This window comes from Populus trichocarpa, chromosome 5 (assembly GCF_000002775.5).
Source record: "Populus trichocarpa isolate Nisqually-1 chromosome 5, P.trichocarpa_v4.1, whole genome shotgun sequence".
NCBI lineage: Eukaryota > Viridiplantae > Streptophyta > Magnoliopsida > Malpighiales > Salicaceae > Populus > Populus trichocarpa.
The window spans coordinates 2959117-2976459 of record NC_037289.2 but is presented as its reverse complement, the minus strand read 5'-3'; the positions used below and the strand labels follow the sequence as shown (position 1 = coordinate 2976459).

Genomic DNA, 17343 nt, shown 5'->3' with positions numbered 1-17343 from the left:
CGACAATTATCTAAAACAGGGACCACAACGTAATTTTACCAAAACTGGACCCAACTGTAAATACATAACCATACTGAAATTTCACCCATAAACCATCCTTAATTCTGTCTAGAATGAACCAGGGACCGAACTGTAATTTTTATAAAGTTTAGGGACTAAAATGTAAATTCCCAAAATTGAGGGACCAAACTGAAAATATTCCAAATCAATTATCAAACTGAGATTCATCATCCTAAACCTCATAATAACACTGTCTAGAATCTCAAAAATACATTTAGGGGTCAAATTGTAATTTTTCCAAAGTTTAGGGACTAAATTGAAATTTTCATAAATCGAGGACCAAAATAAACTTTGGTCATCTTCATCCTCAAGACCATTCTGTCCAGATTTTACAGCAAGGTAAAAATGAATTTCTTAACCCATAAAAATTAATATAAACAAATTAACTCATAAATCCTTATTTTTAACAGCATACTCAAAATTAATCGCTTAACATTAAACCCTTAATAATCATGAATTAATCTTAACAAAATAAACTTCAAATCCTTATAAATCCTAATCTCTTTTTTAATCTTTCCATAAATAAATCATAATCAAAAGTAACATGAGAGAGAATCACTTGCTAGCTACTTCCACTTTTCTTAAACCCAAAACTCAAGATCAAAAACTGAAATTCTTGGTTTGATGAGGAGAGGGTCACGACGGCCACAAGACTTAGAAGAGAGAATAGTAATTCTCTTGCAACTTTTCTTTATATACCTAGGTTAACTTAGATTAGGTTTGGGCTGACTTGGACTTGGGTTTGGGCTAAAAGTCTGGGTCTTACAATTTTCCTTCCTAAATCCTAACCAAGACCAATGGTAGTCTCAATAGAAGTTATGCTCATAGTAATAGTGGGAAACTGGGAATGACATGAGTATTTTTGTGAACGAATGCTTGAGCTCGTAGTGTGCAGCAGCTCATATAACCTTGGATTCATTTATGACAAGCTTGTTTGAGCCAATTTATAAAATTATGACAAGGAAAAATAATGACAATGAATTGAATTCCTTTTTGCTTATGCTAACCACCGAACTGCCTTGTTGTCATAAAGAGTGACTGGCATAATGATCTGCTTGCCGGTAAACCTTATTAACTTTCAGTATTGTGTACAATGTTCATTCCAGGTTTTGTCTGATATCATTCCAAAGGAGACTCTTCTTTGGAGATTGAAATTGCTTCAATCCGCCGCTGCTTATGCTAATTCCCGTCTTCATGCTGTAAGAGCTGAATCGCTAGTACTTGCCGGGTCAGTTAATGAGGTTCCTTTGTACATTTATTGTTCACACATCTTATGTTATCTGAATGGTCCTTGAAACATCTCTGCTGTATTTGTTTATGCATCAAGATTTATCACTGATCATGCTACATCTGTAATATGTTACGTATTTGTGATTTCTGTTTCAGAAGGGAAAATAGTAATTTGAGCCTTACTTGACCTTTAGAAAGCATAGAGTCTCGGAATAAAATTTTCTGCAGTTTTTGTGAATATAGAGCCTGGCATATAAAAGAGAATCAAGCATGCTGCTTTTATTTTCTTTGTTGTAGTTCTCTCTTTCTCTCCCACACACTTTCTTAAGCCCATAAACATCTACATTAGGCACCTACACATATTAACAGAGTTGCCCCTTCCCATGCCTTTGTTAATTCGTGCAGGTTCTGTACATGTATGGCGCCAGATACCTTTAAACCCCTTGATATTGAATACTCGATAAATTATGAAGTGAACAATAATTATAAAATTTCTGTAGCACATTTGGACACTGTAATTTGGAATGATCTTCTTCTATGTGATATTATTTGCTGTAGAGAATCTATGGTTTTCAATAAACTATCTAAATGTCTGTGTTTGGATCATGGATTTATGTCTTGTAGGAAAGGAGTGTTCCTTTAGTCAAGATTTTCTTCTCATGACTGATTTACTTTGAGATGCTATATGTGATTCCCTCTTGCATTGGTTTAATATGGATGGATGTTGAAGTTGATGCTGTATTTGCATTGCAGTGGAAATGATAACTTGCTTCGTAGTAGGGATGAAGCTTACCGTCTTAAAAGTTCATTGAAGAACTGCAAAGTTCGTTGCTTCAAGGACAATGGGCATTCCATGTTGATGGTAGGTTAAAAAAAGTGGTGTATCCTTGTGTCTAAAATAAGCAGAGAAACTGTATAGGAATGTCTGTATCTTGGACGTTTTGATGCTTCTCGCAGACACCATTTGAGCTCTTTCAAATTAACAGGTTTCTGATCACAAAAAATCTCGAATGACTTCTTACTTGTGAATAAACACTTTAGGTATCATTTTTGGTTTGAGCATATGGATCATCATTTTAGATGACCACACTCTGTACAATGTTTACCATCTATCATGTATTCTAGACCCAATGCTTCGGTTGATGAGGTGGTTCTGGGAGCGAAAGCCTGTACCATTTCTTCATGTTAACTCCTAGACTTTGGTTTTCTGAAAAGAGATCAATCTTGTGAAACATTTGGTGCATCCATAACTCGTACATTGTGATGCTCAGCGCAGTGAAGCTTTATTTCCCAGTATAGAGAGACAGACATATGACTTCATTTATTTATTTCATTTGCAGGAAGATGGTTTTAATTTGCTTACTATTATCAAAGGTGCTTGCAAATATCGTCGCACTAGGAGGCTTGATTTTGTCTCTGACTTTCTGCCGCCTAGCATGTCTGAATTCAAATGTGTATTTGATAAGGGGATTGGATAAGTCGGCTGACAATTTTTTATACGCAGCTGTTGAATGTATGGCTAGCACTTTTGTGCCTAGAATGAGATAACATGGAGACTTGACCCTGATCAAGCCAGAGCATTCATAATTGTTCAAACATAGTCCAATCAGTCAATCTTCTGACTATTTATTAGCCATTTTCTCTGTATGAGTCTCGCCGTTCACTCTTCATTTCTCCATCCTTTATCCCTTCTTGTGTTCTGTGCCGGTGGGGTTTCACAACGAGAGAAACAACTCGGCCATCTCTAACCCCTCCCATCCCAGGTGTAAGCCTGGTGTGTGTGGTTGATTGTGACATTGTCTCTCCTATTCTCTCTCTTATCTCACAATCTTTTCCATTAGAAATTCCATTTCACGTTGATTTTTACTATCAGAAAGCTCTTAATGCTGAATAAATTTGCTGCTTTATTCTGTTCTTGCTCGTTAAACTTAAGGTACAGAATATGATAAAAGAAAAATCTCTTGTAGTTCCAGGCTTCCAGCAAGCTGATAAACCATGTCCTCAGTAGACGAATAAGAAAATATACAACAGTTGTTTCATAATTTAGAAATTTGTATGAATTAAGCTGACCACAAAGGATCTCGGTCTAAATCCTAGGCTAAGTTCTGACAGTTTGGGCTTCCTGTAAACCAGCCTGACTAACTTTTTTATGTTGCATCTCATTATCTGTGTATCAAGCTGATCGTATTAGAATCACATGATTTCTAGGCTGTTTCGCTTTGGTACTTGCCCGGCTGTGTTCTCTACTCTGGACGATGGCAAGATAGTGCGAGGTCTTGCAGGAGTTCCGGATGAAGGTCCTGTCTTATTTATTGGCTACCACATGCTGATGGGATTTGAGATTTATTCTCTTGTAGAAGAATTCATGAAAGAGAAGAATATTGTGGTTCGTGGCATAGCGCCCCCTTACCTATTTTCAGAGGTCATGGAGGGTTTATTTACTGGATTTTCAGTATCTGATTGGTTGAAAGTAATGGGTGCAGTACCTGTCACAGGAAGCAATCTTTTCAGATTGCTTTCAACTAAATCACATGTGCTTCTTTATCCTGGAGGTCAACGAGAGGCTCTGCATAACAAGGTATGCCAATTGTCGAGTTCCTTGTTTTCATTTCAACAAGTTCTCTTTTGGAGCTAGAAACCATACATCTAAAAATTTTATTTCTTTTATATGATAAATACTTTCTTCTTTTCATTTCTCAAAATGGGATTTTAGCAATGAAATGTAGTAGTGTCAGTTTTGGGAATCGTCTGAAATAGTTGCAGCGTCAATTCGTAAATGCTCTTTGACAAAATAACCATGCCTGCGACCTGGTCACCACTGTTATCTCCAGTGCAGCCGAGACCTCTGATTGCTTTCAAAGGCACTAGCTAAACCACCTCTATCATCATTGTCACCGCCGTACTTCTCTTTAGAACTCTCTGAAATTGCTCAACTCTGAACCTAGCTGCAGTGCGAGGACATCACACATACATCAAAACACAGTTTTTTTTTTTTTTTTGTCTTTTCAAGTATTGCTTTGTCCAAATGTTTGTGATATCTCAAGTCTCGTGCCTCTTTAATTTTCAGGGTGAAGGATACAAGTTATTTTGGCCTGATCAACCGGAATTTGTCAGAATGGCAGCAAGGTTTGGAGCCACAATTGTACCATTTGGAACCGTAGGAGAAGATGATGTAGGAGAAGTAAGCTTTGGTTCTATTGACATCAGTTTCTTATTTATTATTTCTATTCCACGAGCCTTCCTTTGATGGTTGAAACATATTTCTGTTCTGTACATAATTCTTGTTAGAGAAGGAACAAAAACTGGTTTTAGTTATCTTTATTTTCATAGTAGTGGTAACTTCGGAAGATTTGTATCTCCCAGATCTCCTCCTGTTTTACTCTTCATTTTCCAAGCTTGTCTTTGAAATTCATGCTCGTAATGGAAAAGATTCTGTCGTCTGTGTGTTGCAGCTGGCTCTAGATTACCATGATATGATGAAAATACCAATACTAAATGACTACATCAGAGGCGCTAAGAGTAAGGTAATTAACATTCTCCTTATAAGTTATGCAATGATAGTGCATTGTAGCTGAAAGATATAAACTTAAAGACACTGGCTGTTTTTTCACAGTTTGGGTGTTAACTGAGAATATGACCTGAATCTGATTACAGGGATGACAGCTAAGGGGAGGTTGCCAGGACAGAATTATTCATCCCAGGGATTTTACCTAAGCTACCTGGCCGCTTTTATTATCTGTTTGGGAAACCCATAAAAACAAAGGGAATGAAAGAGAAGCTGGAAGACAGAGAAAGTGAAAACCTATTGTACTTGCATGTAAAATCTGAAGTTGAAAACAGTATCGCCTACTTGTTGAAGAAGCGAGAAGAGGATCCCTGTAGGAATGTCAATTGATAGAACAATATATCGTGCTTTCTACTCTCCTTTTCCTGAAGTTCCAGCATTTGAGCCTTAAAAAATAGAAAGACAGGGTACTGGATAGTCTTGAAACGTTTCCACCATCTATGCTTAAAAGCTGATTTATGTACAAAAAAACCTGTGTACTTGTAAAACATTCGTTATGTATGTTTGTTAGACTGTACTATTGTAATGAAGAAATGGTCAATCAATTCTCTCTCACTGCAAACACACTGCATTCCAAGTAATGAAGGTCAGTAGCCTGAAATGAACAAAACTTTGTCTGAAATGGAAATTAGAGCAGGACATCAAAGGACTTGCAAGTAATGGAGGTCTCTGTCCAGGACATTGATCTAAACCAACCAAGACAAGAAAGACCTGTGTTCAGTACATCAGCAAAAGCAGAACAGGAAATTTAAAATTTTACTTAAATTACAAGTCTCACAAAATCTAGTCGATCTAGATGATGTCAAGCTTCCTCGGCAGTCTAGTTCCTTCAAGCTCGAATTGAACTGATTGGAAGAAAGCATTGATTAGCCTCCGGATAGTGATGTTTGAAGACAAATGGGTCCTCCATTTTTATAATTTTAAACGCAGAAAACTTAGGTGCTTCTGATTAAAGTCCGGAATGGAAATGGAAGAATCAAAACGAGAATGGAGTAATTGAAATAACATTTAAAGATACATTAAACAATGGTTTTGGTAGTAACGAAATTATGAGCGTTTGAAAATGTATGAGCATTATAGTAAAGTGTAAATTAACAATTTGATTGCTTTTTCTCCCTCCAAAATACTTCAGACACATATAAAAGCAATGAAAGGTCGTAAGTGTTTTTAATACAAAATTGCTTTCAAACTGCAGTACATAGCTCTTCAGCCTTTGATGATCAAGGAAAGGAAACATTTGCATTTCTTACATGTGTGAGTTCGATAGCTCTTTCAACAGAGCAAAGAAGTGTTAAAAATGGCCAGCAGGTTTACCAAAGCTGAAAATTTCATCCATTGCTATTCCACATGAACAAGAAGATTAAAAAGTTTATACCTTGTTAATTATGTGAAAAAGATGCCGAAAGGAAGGTTTAGTTCTGCTGTTAGTGTTGCTTCCCCCACCTCAGTGATCTAGCTCATCACCTGGAACAAAAATATCTGCAGTTCAGCATTACCAAGCCACGCTGATGATAAAAGAATTATTCAAACTCATAACAAATCAACATTCTAAAGGAAACAGAACAAATTCATGAACCAAACACTGGACCTGGGGAAGCCATTGAGCAGAGAAATGACATCAATCATACCTTGTAAATCATCTCCCACCCTTGATAACACCTTGGTTCATATTGATCATGCAATCCCCTTCAAATTTCATGATTTTAGAGCTTGAAGAATTCTTGTAAGAAACTTGCCTTACCTTGCTTTCTAGCATTTGTTGAATACAATGAACACAGCATGACAAATAGATAGCATATAGAGATAAATAAAGAAAATAGATAGCATATATTGATTGGAAGATTGTTTATAGATGCTTAGGAAAGTATACATAACTTTTCAATTAATTTGTGGAAGTCTCCAAGACCCAGAAATGCTTGCTGTAATCAATTTTTAAGGGTCAAATGCTGGGACTTCATTTGAAGGAGAACGTAATGCACGATACACTGTTCTGTCAATAATACTTCTATAAGGATCATCCTCTCGTTTCTTCAACAGATAAGCAAGACAACTTTCGACTTCAGATTTTATGTGCAGGTATAGCTGGTTTGCGTTTTCTCTGTCTTCAAGTATCTCCCCCTTTCCCTTCGTTTCTATAGGCTTTCCGAACAGAAAATAAAAACGGCCAGGCACCTTTGGCAAAAGACCTGGGATGTAGAATACTTGGTTTGCCACCTCCCCTTGATTCTCGTCTCTGTGAACGCACCATATAATTTGTCACACAAATGTATAAAAAGGGAGCTGTCATCTTATGTTAACATGTCTTTTACAACTATATATGTAGCTAGCAAGTGCAAATATCATTGCTTGAATAGTAATCACCTTATTTTTGTAGATTTACGAGTAGCATCTCTGACGTAGCCATTAACCACTGGAATTTTCATCAAGTCATTGTAATCAAGAACCAACTGCAACATCCAAACAGAGAACTTTAAAAAGAATACAATAATATAGGATAAGTATAATTGCACGCTTTTTTTTTTTCCTAGATAGGACCTGGCAGCCCACAATCAGTAGTTAGGCAGTCAGGGAATTCTTTTAAAGAGGAGCAAAAACATTGAATGATAAGCATTATTGAGATTTGAGATTTCCTGGTTCTGCAAGCACAACTTGCATGATTAAAGAATAACGTGAAGGCAAAACTACCAGATTTGTTCCCATACAGAACCTACTGGATACAATGTAGTAGTTTGACACTATATCTGATGCCATCAGTGAATACTTAGGCTCAGACGACATATTGTGAAAGCTGCCTGTCGAGTGCAAATTATCCTGAATGTGTTGATATCATAATAAAGGTACAGTTAAACCAACTATTTCTTCTTATCATTCTGGGAAATTTTAAAATAAATTTTTTTATTGAGGATAAGAAATAATCTGAAAAAATTTAAAAACAGCTGGAAAAAGAATGCAATGCATATATTGGAAGCTATACCAATTCAAATACAAATGACACGTAAATGCTTAACCATCGGTTTTAGAACTTAAAGCTGCGAAATTTCTGGACAAAAAATGGCGCATGCTTACCTCTGCTATATCATCTTCCCCAACAGCCCCAAACGGTACAATAGTGGCTCCAAACCTAGCTGCCATTCTTACAAATTCTTGTTGTTTAGGCCAAATCAGCTTGTATTCTTCACCCTGTAAATCACATAAATCCACTATCAAAATTGGAAAAAAGATGCCGCAATCGTGACTGCCCACCAACAAGCTGGTGAAACACAGTTAAACCTTTCAACTTCAACAATGCAAGTCCAAAGTTCAATTGAGGGATAAGTAAATAAGTCCAACATCAAAAGAATTGATTTGTAATTGAGCTTTCTTTAATTGCCTGGTGCTATCAGAATAGTGCAAGTTGATGAAAGTTCCTTCGGAAACAAAAAACGTAAAGTAAAATTCATTCTGGCCGGTCTCCCACTTCCAATAAAATGCAACTAGATCTAGTATGAGTTGGCGATCAGAACATATATGGATAGAACTTATAGCGGGGTCACAATCTAGTCTTTACAAAACAATCTTCCTGCCTGGAAATTTCAGCAACAGATATTTTTAGAGTTTTAACTAGCTTGCCATGTATATGCTGCATCCCACTTGCAACTGCTTGAATAAATCAATGGAAAACAACAGATAAGAAATGACTTGATCTATCCATCTGAGCAGCAGTGAAACCATATAACAATCGGCTGCAACCTAGAGTAACTTAATAAAATCTCTTCAAAAGATGCTGAAACTTCGACTGCAACAGATACATCTTTGCCAAGATCAGGAGCATGTGCTCTGTTGCGAACCACAAAAGGTTCAAGTTGCTATATAACATGGAAGCCATTGGAATGATCAAATCTTACATCTAAGAGTTTCAATATTTTATTTCTTATTAGTTTAGTTGCAATCTAAGAACTAATAATCACATAAACTTCAATTTTATTTCTTATTAGTTTAGTTGCTCAAAAAAATAATCTTGACAGCTGGAGAAAGTTCATGATGATTTGTAAAGAATGAAATGAGATTGGTAATGCTAGCAGCAGTGTGATAATGAAGAAAACATTGCCCTCATATGAAGCAACTCTTGAAATAATAAAACTTCTGGTAAAGACAACAATTGGAAGGCATATTTGCTAGAGGAAATTAAGGTGGTCTTGGCAGTTTTGGTTCTGGAGGTGACAGTGGTAGTGAGATACTGAGATGTCAGCATGCAGATCATGGCAAGAGAAACAAACCACTTTCATCTACAAAGTGCCAAACTACTAGTCTACCACCATGGATACAAAGTAACAAGGGCGTTGTGAATATTAAAAAAATGATTTCCAGAATTTTCACCCTACATCTGCGCACTAACCTATCATCTGGAACAATGAAACAAAGCAGATATTTGATGATAGAAATAGGAAAATGACTACCAAAATATATGATTTTAACCTTACTGAAAAACTTGAAAATAACAAGGGAACTTGGCATACCCTGTAATGAAAGGCCTCACGTACGCCTCCAGGATATAGAAGCACATGTGAATTTGTTGACAGCAATTTGTAAATATTGCTTGCTGTGACAGGTACCGCTCCCATTACTTTCATCCAATCAGTTATCGAAAATTCTTTAGATGAAAGCTCTAGTCCCCCTGTAAATAGCATTGGATGCGCCATACCACGAACCATAATGTTCTTCTCTCTTAAGAATGCTTCAACAAGGGAAGAGAGTTCAAGTCCCAACAACATGTGGTAACCAACCAATAAGACAGGACCTTCATTTGGAACCCCACCAAGACCTCTTACAATATTTCCATCGTCCAGAGTTGAGAACATAGCAGCACTAGAGGCAGTTTGCAACAGTCTGAAATTCATGTGATTATATATAAGCTTAGGTTCAGGTTGACAAAGTAAAATGCCTGGAACTAGCAATTTTGACTAACATGCTGCTAAGCCAAAACTGGGAGAATCAAGCAAGGTTTTTACTTCAAGGTCCCTTTGGAACTAATCTTCTCGATATGTGTTAATCAAATAACTCTAAACACAGATATGCTTGCCAAGAACTTCAAGAGGGTTTTACTTTTTGTTTATTGTTTTATTTGTAGCAATGAAATAAAGTTATTCAACGTTAACAACTTTCTGCAACTATGCATTGACATCAAATGACAACTTTTTTACCAAGAAAGATTGAGAGAAGGGATGGACAGCCATACTACATGTCATACACGCTAGATCCTTTACCAACAACCTTTCGAGCAGAATGTAACTTGCTCCTAATATGGGAGAAATCAACCAAGATCAACTTTCCAATCACTAACTTTCTCAAAGGAATTGTATCTTTGCAGAAGTTATAAGAACCAATAGTAGACAATATCAAATGAGTAAGGGCGAAAGAAATGGACAAAATTTTATAGAGGGATGCAGATAGATCCTCAGGCTTGATCAGGATCAAGTCACCAGGGTCTCACTTTAAATTTAAGCACAAACTGAAGTCCTAATCTGTGATCTAAATAAGGTGGATCAAGTTGCATTTTCAGAAGTGTTCCATTAAGAAATACATGCAACAAGTTTATTTGCTGAATTACCCAACTTCTTCAAATCCACGTTTGAATTCCGACATGCTAGGTGGCACATAGTTTGAGACAAAATCAAGCCTCCTTGAGCGACGGTATTTGCTAGTACCTTTAATAATAGTAAGCAAATTAACACCATCTTCCTGTACCATCAGAGAGAGGGGGGAAAGAAGGAAGAAGAAAAGGAGAAAACCGATCATTACCCCATCTTGTCAAGGTAAATAAAATTAAAGAGCAGAAGCATTCATTGCCAAGAATATCAAATGCAAAGGGTATGAATACAACAACATTATTTGCCTAACATATGATTCTAACAAGATACAGAGAAGAGCATAAAGGCGTTTCCCGTGAACATAATAGAGATAAAGACAGTATAAGAAAAGCATTCAATTCATTATGGATGTGGGAAAGTCTCACTAAATTGTGGTGTAAGAGGAGTTGAGAAATAGTGATGGCCAGAATATACATGAATGATGGACGGAGACCATCTTGAAAATAAGATGTTCAAGTGCTAATACAGTTGGAAACCCCGTTCAATATAAGAGTCAAGGAGCAGCAGTACAACATCTATACACACTACTGCATTATTCAAACACAAATACTAATGTAACCACTTTTCCTCACGTACCAATAAAATGGTGTGCCCATTCTCCTTGAAATGACGAACAGTACAATTCTTTAAGGAACTTTTCAGACGCTGTGATTCATCACCGCTAGGAAGCATTTGATCTTTGCCACTACAAAAGGGAGGAAAAAAATAGAACAGACATTAACTTTCCTTAAAATTTGTAGATTCAAAACTGTTGCCTATGACATTTCAAGGAAAATACAACAAGAGAAGAAAATTTAGATCAGTGAAGCAGCACTTTCCTACTACAACTGCATACAGGATCCTAGCATAAAAATTAGATAATTCATTGCAAGTTACAGCATACAGGTATGCTACAACAATTATAATCGCGTATATGGCTTTAATTTAGTCAAATCCATGCTGTTTAAGTTTGCAAAGTGCATTCTCTAATCAGAAAAGGCTGGGAAGGAAACAAATAAAACCCATCTCATCATAATAGCAACCAAATCATGCAAGTATAGAGCCAGTAGAGGTGTGAAGAAGCCGTCAGATTCATTGAGGCCTAGGAAAGACAGTTTCAAGGAGTATTTTAATAATAGTACTGTATCAGCAAATAGGCAACCTAAAATGAGAGAAAGAGAGAGATAACCACATCGGTGGGAAATTCATGTGGCATGATAGATTCCCTTTTGCTTTGCTTAACTTTTATAATAGCAATAGGATTACTCTTCGGGCTCTATGCCATAATTGATTAATGAACAGTTAAGTTTAGGATCTAGAATATTCACTTCTACATGGAAATCGTAAACGCATAATGTAGCAAAGTAATTTGAGATGCAGAGCATGATTAGTGATAAAATCATGTTATAAAAGAGACTAGCAAACAAAAAACACTAGGCAGATAACCAAAGAGAAGCAATAAAATAATGTTTTGGTACGTGCAAAAAGATCAAATTTAGGGAGAGTAAACACCTAGAGAGCACTAGCACTTCAGCTTTTACAGAATGAAGCCGGGAATTAGCATAGGCAGCAGCTGATTTAAGCAGTTTCAATTTCCACAGAAGAGTGTCCTTTGGAATGATATCAGCTAAACCCTGAAATGGACATGTTATCATCACAGAACAAGGAAAACAGAATAGTTAGACAACAAGCTGAATCCATAAAAAGTACTGATTTATTTCATATCAACCAAATAAAGTTCCTGACCATATCAAAAAGAAGACCCACCCACAACCTATTGGCTTTGTCAGTCGTGTGTATGTGTGCAAGGAAGCATCATTTGTTCAAATCAACTTGGGTCAATTAAGTAACAGCATTGGATCATTGAAACATTGAGAATAATTAGTTTGTGGTTGTTAGATCCTGTGTACAAGACCTTTATGGTAGAGTGATAGTACATGGAGTCATAATAAAGATTAAAGTGAAAGAGCAAAGCACATGCAGCAAATTATATCTTAGAACAATGTCAGAATGCATATTGTGATACATTGATTAGACATGGCCTCACAGCAGATCATGGCAAACCTATCTTAAATTTTGTATATCAGATAGCATTTCTATGATTGACAATACATGTATACATGAAAGCTTAAGATCTTCACCATGCTCTTGGAAAACTAAAAATAATAAATTATATTGAAGTGTCCTCAAAACCTCTATATCTCCCCTTGGCTATTTCTTAGTCAACAATCATATTGAGCCAGTCAGGTCAAAAAATCAAATTAGTGAGTTTTGTTTCTTATCATCTTACAGAAAGGCTAGGTAGCATAGCAGTAAGATTGTTAGACAACTGTTCAATTTGTAATCCAGGAGGAAGCTTAGATTCGATATTGACCATTGCCATCTTAACTGGATCACCTGGTGTCATGAAAAGAAAAATTAGCAGTAACAAAGCAATTTGGAACTGTAAAAGTGCAACTTAACAGTGATAATCAAAACTTAAAAGAATCTCAACAGCCAAGAAAAAAAAATTCACTGATGGCGAGGCATTTACAGATCGATACAAAGAGAATATTCAGGAGCCAATGAAGCAATGAAAACAAGTGAAATGGAAAATGATCATAAAATGCTATTCCCTCTTTCATTCTCTAACTATCAGGATGTCAGGCCATACATAAGTGCTCAAATTTAATGATTCAGAAGAAGGGTACAGAGATTAAATGTTTGCAGTTCAGCAGACACAATTCCACATCTTTAATGGGACAAAATGTCACCTATCTCCGGATTCTGATGCAACACTTTTAGAGAACTTTGACTAATCCTAAAGCTTTACCATGAACATAGTCTAAAATCATATTGCAGAGGAAGGCAGCAGCTGCCCTGCAATCAAGAGGTTGAGCAAAGAGAGCTAGATCTCCACCCTCCCTGTGGTTTACCTTCCTGAGGATCAAACAGTACTTGTTCAGGTACATCAATAAAATACAACAAGATGCGTATTAACGCTCCTTTTCATGCTTTTCCTAGAGATCTAGAGGAAGCAGAAACCAGTAGGGTTTTCTTAAGTCCTGATCCTCCCTTAGAAGAAGAAAATGAAATTTAGCCACTTGGCAATTATCAACCAAATAAAAAAGGCAACGTTATGTGATCTCTTTCATAAAAAGAGACAGCAAAGGGATTCATGCAATATTATTCATAGTGGTAGAACTGAGAAAATCATGACAACTCTTCATTTAAGAAATTCAAGTAGGGAATTTAACATGCCAGGGACAAAACACATGGAGTACATGTTTAAGTAGTAACAACCACATCTGATTTTGTAACGAAGTAAATAAATGTACAATTATCGTTAAGAAGAAAGGATTAATATACCCATAACAAAGCTAAGAAGATAGGGGACAGCATTATGTAATTCATCAGGCAAAGCTTCCAGAAGAGGGAAGAAGGGTTGCAGCTGTGACCTGTTAAATGATGTGGCTAAAACGAAAGGCTAAAATGTCAGATTACCACAGGAAGCCTTCATCAGAAAATCTTCAAGAATTTGGGTGAACAAATTACTATAGTATCAGGAATCTGACCTGGATTCGCTAGTATCAACACAAGGTCAATTTCAGGATTACGAGCAGCAACAGCAAGAGCAAGACAACCTCCAAAGGAATCCCCTACTAGATAAATAGGCTTATTCGGAGACGATGCATGCTCAAGCCTCACTATTTTTTCAACAAATTTCACCAGACCTTCATGCAACAGAAATCCAAATTACAGATACATAAGAAAATGTTCCATTGATTGAAGGAGACTACAAACCCTAACTCCAAAGGTGTGAGGATGAAAACCACACATGCAATTGAAAATCTAAATTACAAACGAGTATAAGATCTTACAATTATAAATGAAATTTTCAAGTATTGTACTCCCACATGATTGCTTCAGATATCTCAGATAAAAGCTAAAATGGAAATGAATTGATAGCCAAACGATTAAAACCCATAATAGAAGAGAATCCAGTAAAATAAACAACAAGAAGCCTGCCAAAGACTGATGGGCTCAAGACAAAATCTAACCAGTCAACCATCTTATCTGAAACCTAATTCTCTGGAACTATTCCTTAATGAGAAAATAATACGTAGAAGTGAGCTTTTAAAAATTAAAACATGCAAACCATCAAAATAGGTATATGCATTTATAAAAGGTACAAATCATTACTTCAGTTTACAAGTATAGCTAATTGTTTCACCAATTAGTTCACGTGGAAAATCATAATAAAGAACAATATAACTCGAGATTTACGTTTGCTGAGCAACTCTGATTAAATTCTAGATAACTAAAAAAAGTACAGCCTAATGAATTTAGAGGCTCGGAGAGGTTAAGACCTTCGAATGGTGTTCGATCATACACTGGAATGTGAAGGCACCTAACCTCAAACACCCTGAAATTGGACAGAACTTTAAGTTATTAAGTCATTTATTTAGCAGTGGCAAACAGAACAAAACATGAAGTCCAAGCATCATGTTGAGCATCGGGTAGAACAAAGAATTGAAAAGATGGTGTTTATTAATTACATGGAATCGAAAATCAAAAGACAGCATCTGCACAGTAGCCGAGTTCAGACATGAATAACGCATGTCATAAATGAGAATAAAAACAAGGACATCCAGAGAGAAGAAAAACACATATAGATATGTCTTTTGTCAATCCGAATCACACATGCACGAGAGCATACGTTTCTCTTATTGGCTTTATTTTAAGGCTGAATGCAACATATCTAAAGCAGTTCATACAGCCTCTGAGCAGAGGACGGATAAGCAGAAACTATGCCCTCTTAAAATGAGTTTACGGTGGAAAATATTCCAATAACAATAAAAGGATGTTTAAAAAACCATGTTCAGACCGGAACTAAAAACTTTTAGGGCAGTGACCACCAATTTCATCTAGGCAAACATTTTCTGTCATCATTTCAATGAATAATTTAAGAAGATGATTGCCCCGAATGTAAAAGGAAAAAGAAATGACAGTTGACGTAGTTGTTATGAAAGTAGAAAAAACAGAACTTACTTCCCAAGAGCTTTATGGTGCAAAGTAAGGCCCAAGCCAACACCATCAATCCCTGCATATACAAGAAAACAACTTCAGCATTCTAATAATCTCCTCAGTTGATGCAGCCAAAAGAGGAAACGACAATATGTTAAATCAAACACAAAAGAGAGAACACAACTCATTTGAGACCAGAAAATCACTCCTCTGTTAATGTGTTCTCCATCTGCAAACCTTTTAGCAGAGTTAAATTTCAACCTAGAATTTATCACAATGATCAACAATTACCAGGGAAAAAGAGAAGAATCGGAGAATCTTTTAGAGGCTGCCCACACTCGACAGGGCAAAACCACCTCGGTGGCCCACCATCAGGCTTAATAATCTCCTTGGCTCCTTCAAGATAATCTCTCACGGTCTTGGTCCCGTATCCATCATCCCACAAAACTTCCAAGTCATTTGAAATAACATCTTTCACCCTCTTTTTCTCAACTCTAGTATATTTTAACCTTCCATTCCCTCCATCAATCAGACCTTCATCACTCTTCTCAATCTTCCTCACGAAACCATCAACCCAATCCCCATTCTTTTCTTTCTCTTCAATGGAAGTTCCTTTCACCGGAATTGAATCAGAAGACAATATTTTTGACTCCCTGCCACTGCCTAAACTTTGAACTCTCACTCGAGACCTAAGCTTAGCCTCTGAATTCGTCACAAAATAAGGCAATACCAGGGAATTAACGACTAACGGCATGGCTTGTATAAGCGATGGAAGACAGTAAGAGTTAAGACACTTCTACAAATTCCAAAGAACAGCTTAAAGGTATTCAAGCAACTTTCTGGTGCCCTTTTCAAGTACCAGCTTCAATTAAACACAACTATTGCATAAAATTATGAACTCCCTCTCAAAATTCACCACCTTAACAACTTGGAACTCTCATCAAGTACCATTCAGCAATTTTGAAACTCGGGTCACTTTTCAAGTCCTACCAGCACTTGAAAAGAGCCCCAGTAACAGAAAAAACTCAACACTGCTCTCTAACACTCAAGCTGAAACAAGGGACACCCTTTACATAACTATTAGACCTTTTTTAGTTCAAATGAACAACAGCATGAAACCTTTTTTCAAGTACCAGGCAGTAATAGAGAAACAATTACACCGTATTTGTAATTAGATGTTTAAACACACACGCGCACGGAATACTCCACATGTGTGAACCAAAAAGAAAGACCCAGAAAGCAAAATGACTGGTAGAACATGTACATTGCTTTCCAGTTCATTGTCTCATATGACAGACAAATACCAGCCGTTAAGTTGGAATATAATTAGTAAAAACGAAAGACGATAAATGACAAATTGGCAAGCAATTATCCATGTTTTGGATTTTAGGTGCAAGGTTTTTACAGTTACCTGCTCTTGCAGATATTTGAGTGGTATTCCTTTCTGATTTCTGTACAGACCAGACCACCTTCACATTTTCAGAACAACCATTCTCTGGTCATGGTCTGGCCTGGCTCACTGTCTTGACGTGCAATGCTGACAGCAAATCCAGTTAAAGATAGATAGTTTTTACAACGTGGGGCTATGGTTTTGTTCCATTAATAATGCTGAGTTGATGTGTAAAGTGTTTGGTTCCTGCCCTCTATAGGCATATTAATTAGTTTGGATTAGATATCTTTTAAAAATATTTTATTTAGAAATATATTAAAAAAAATTTAAAAAAAATTATTTTTAATACTATCAAATCAAAATCATTTAAAAACAATAAAATATTATTAAATTAAATGTTTTTAAGTCAAATATAATTTTAAACACATTTAAGTATAATTTCAAGTGATTTTTTTTTGTTAAAGTTACTATTTCTAATAACTTCT

The 17343-nt window shown here is 36.3% G+C and overlaps 1 protein-coding gene and 1 pseudogene across 1 annotated transcript; one reads left to right on the top strand and one right to left on the bottom strand.

Annotated features, from left to right (window-relative positions):
- Positions 1-965: 965 nt before the first annotated feature.
- LOC18098906 (phytyl ester synthase 1, chloroplastic-like) lies at positions 966-5417 on the top strand (annotated as a pseudogene).
- A 1242-nt stretch (positions 5418-6659) lies between these two features.
- Positions 6660-16741, bottom strand: LOC18098904 (phytyl ester synthase 1, chloroplastic). The gene is made up of 13 exons (XM_024601762.2): positions 15760-16741; positions 15493-15544; positions 14811-14866; positions 14016-14174; positions 13810-13914; positions 12752-12858; positions 11974-12095; positions 11059-11167; positions 10443-10573; positions 9352-9721; positions 7922-8035; positions 7217-7302; positions 6660-7088 (listed from the first exon to the last, which is right to left on the bottom strand). The coding sequence occupies exons 1-13, from the start codon at positions 16220-16222 to the stop codon at positions 6788-6790; spliced, it is 2175 nt and encodes a 724-aa protein (XP_024457530.2). The 5' UTR covers positions 16223-16741; the 3' UTR covers positions 6660-6787.
- Between the last annotated feature and the right edge of the window lie 602 nt (positions 16742-17343).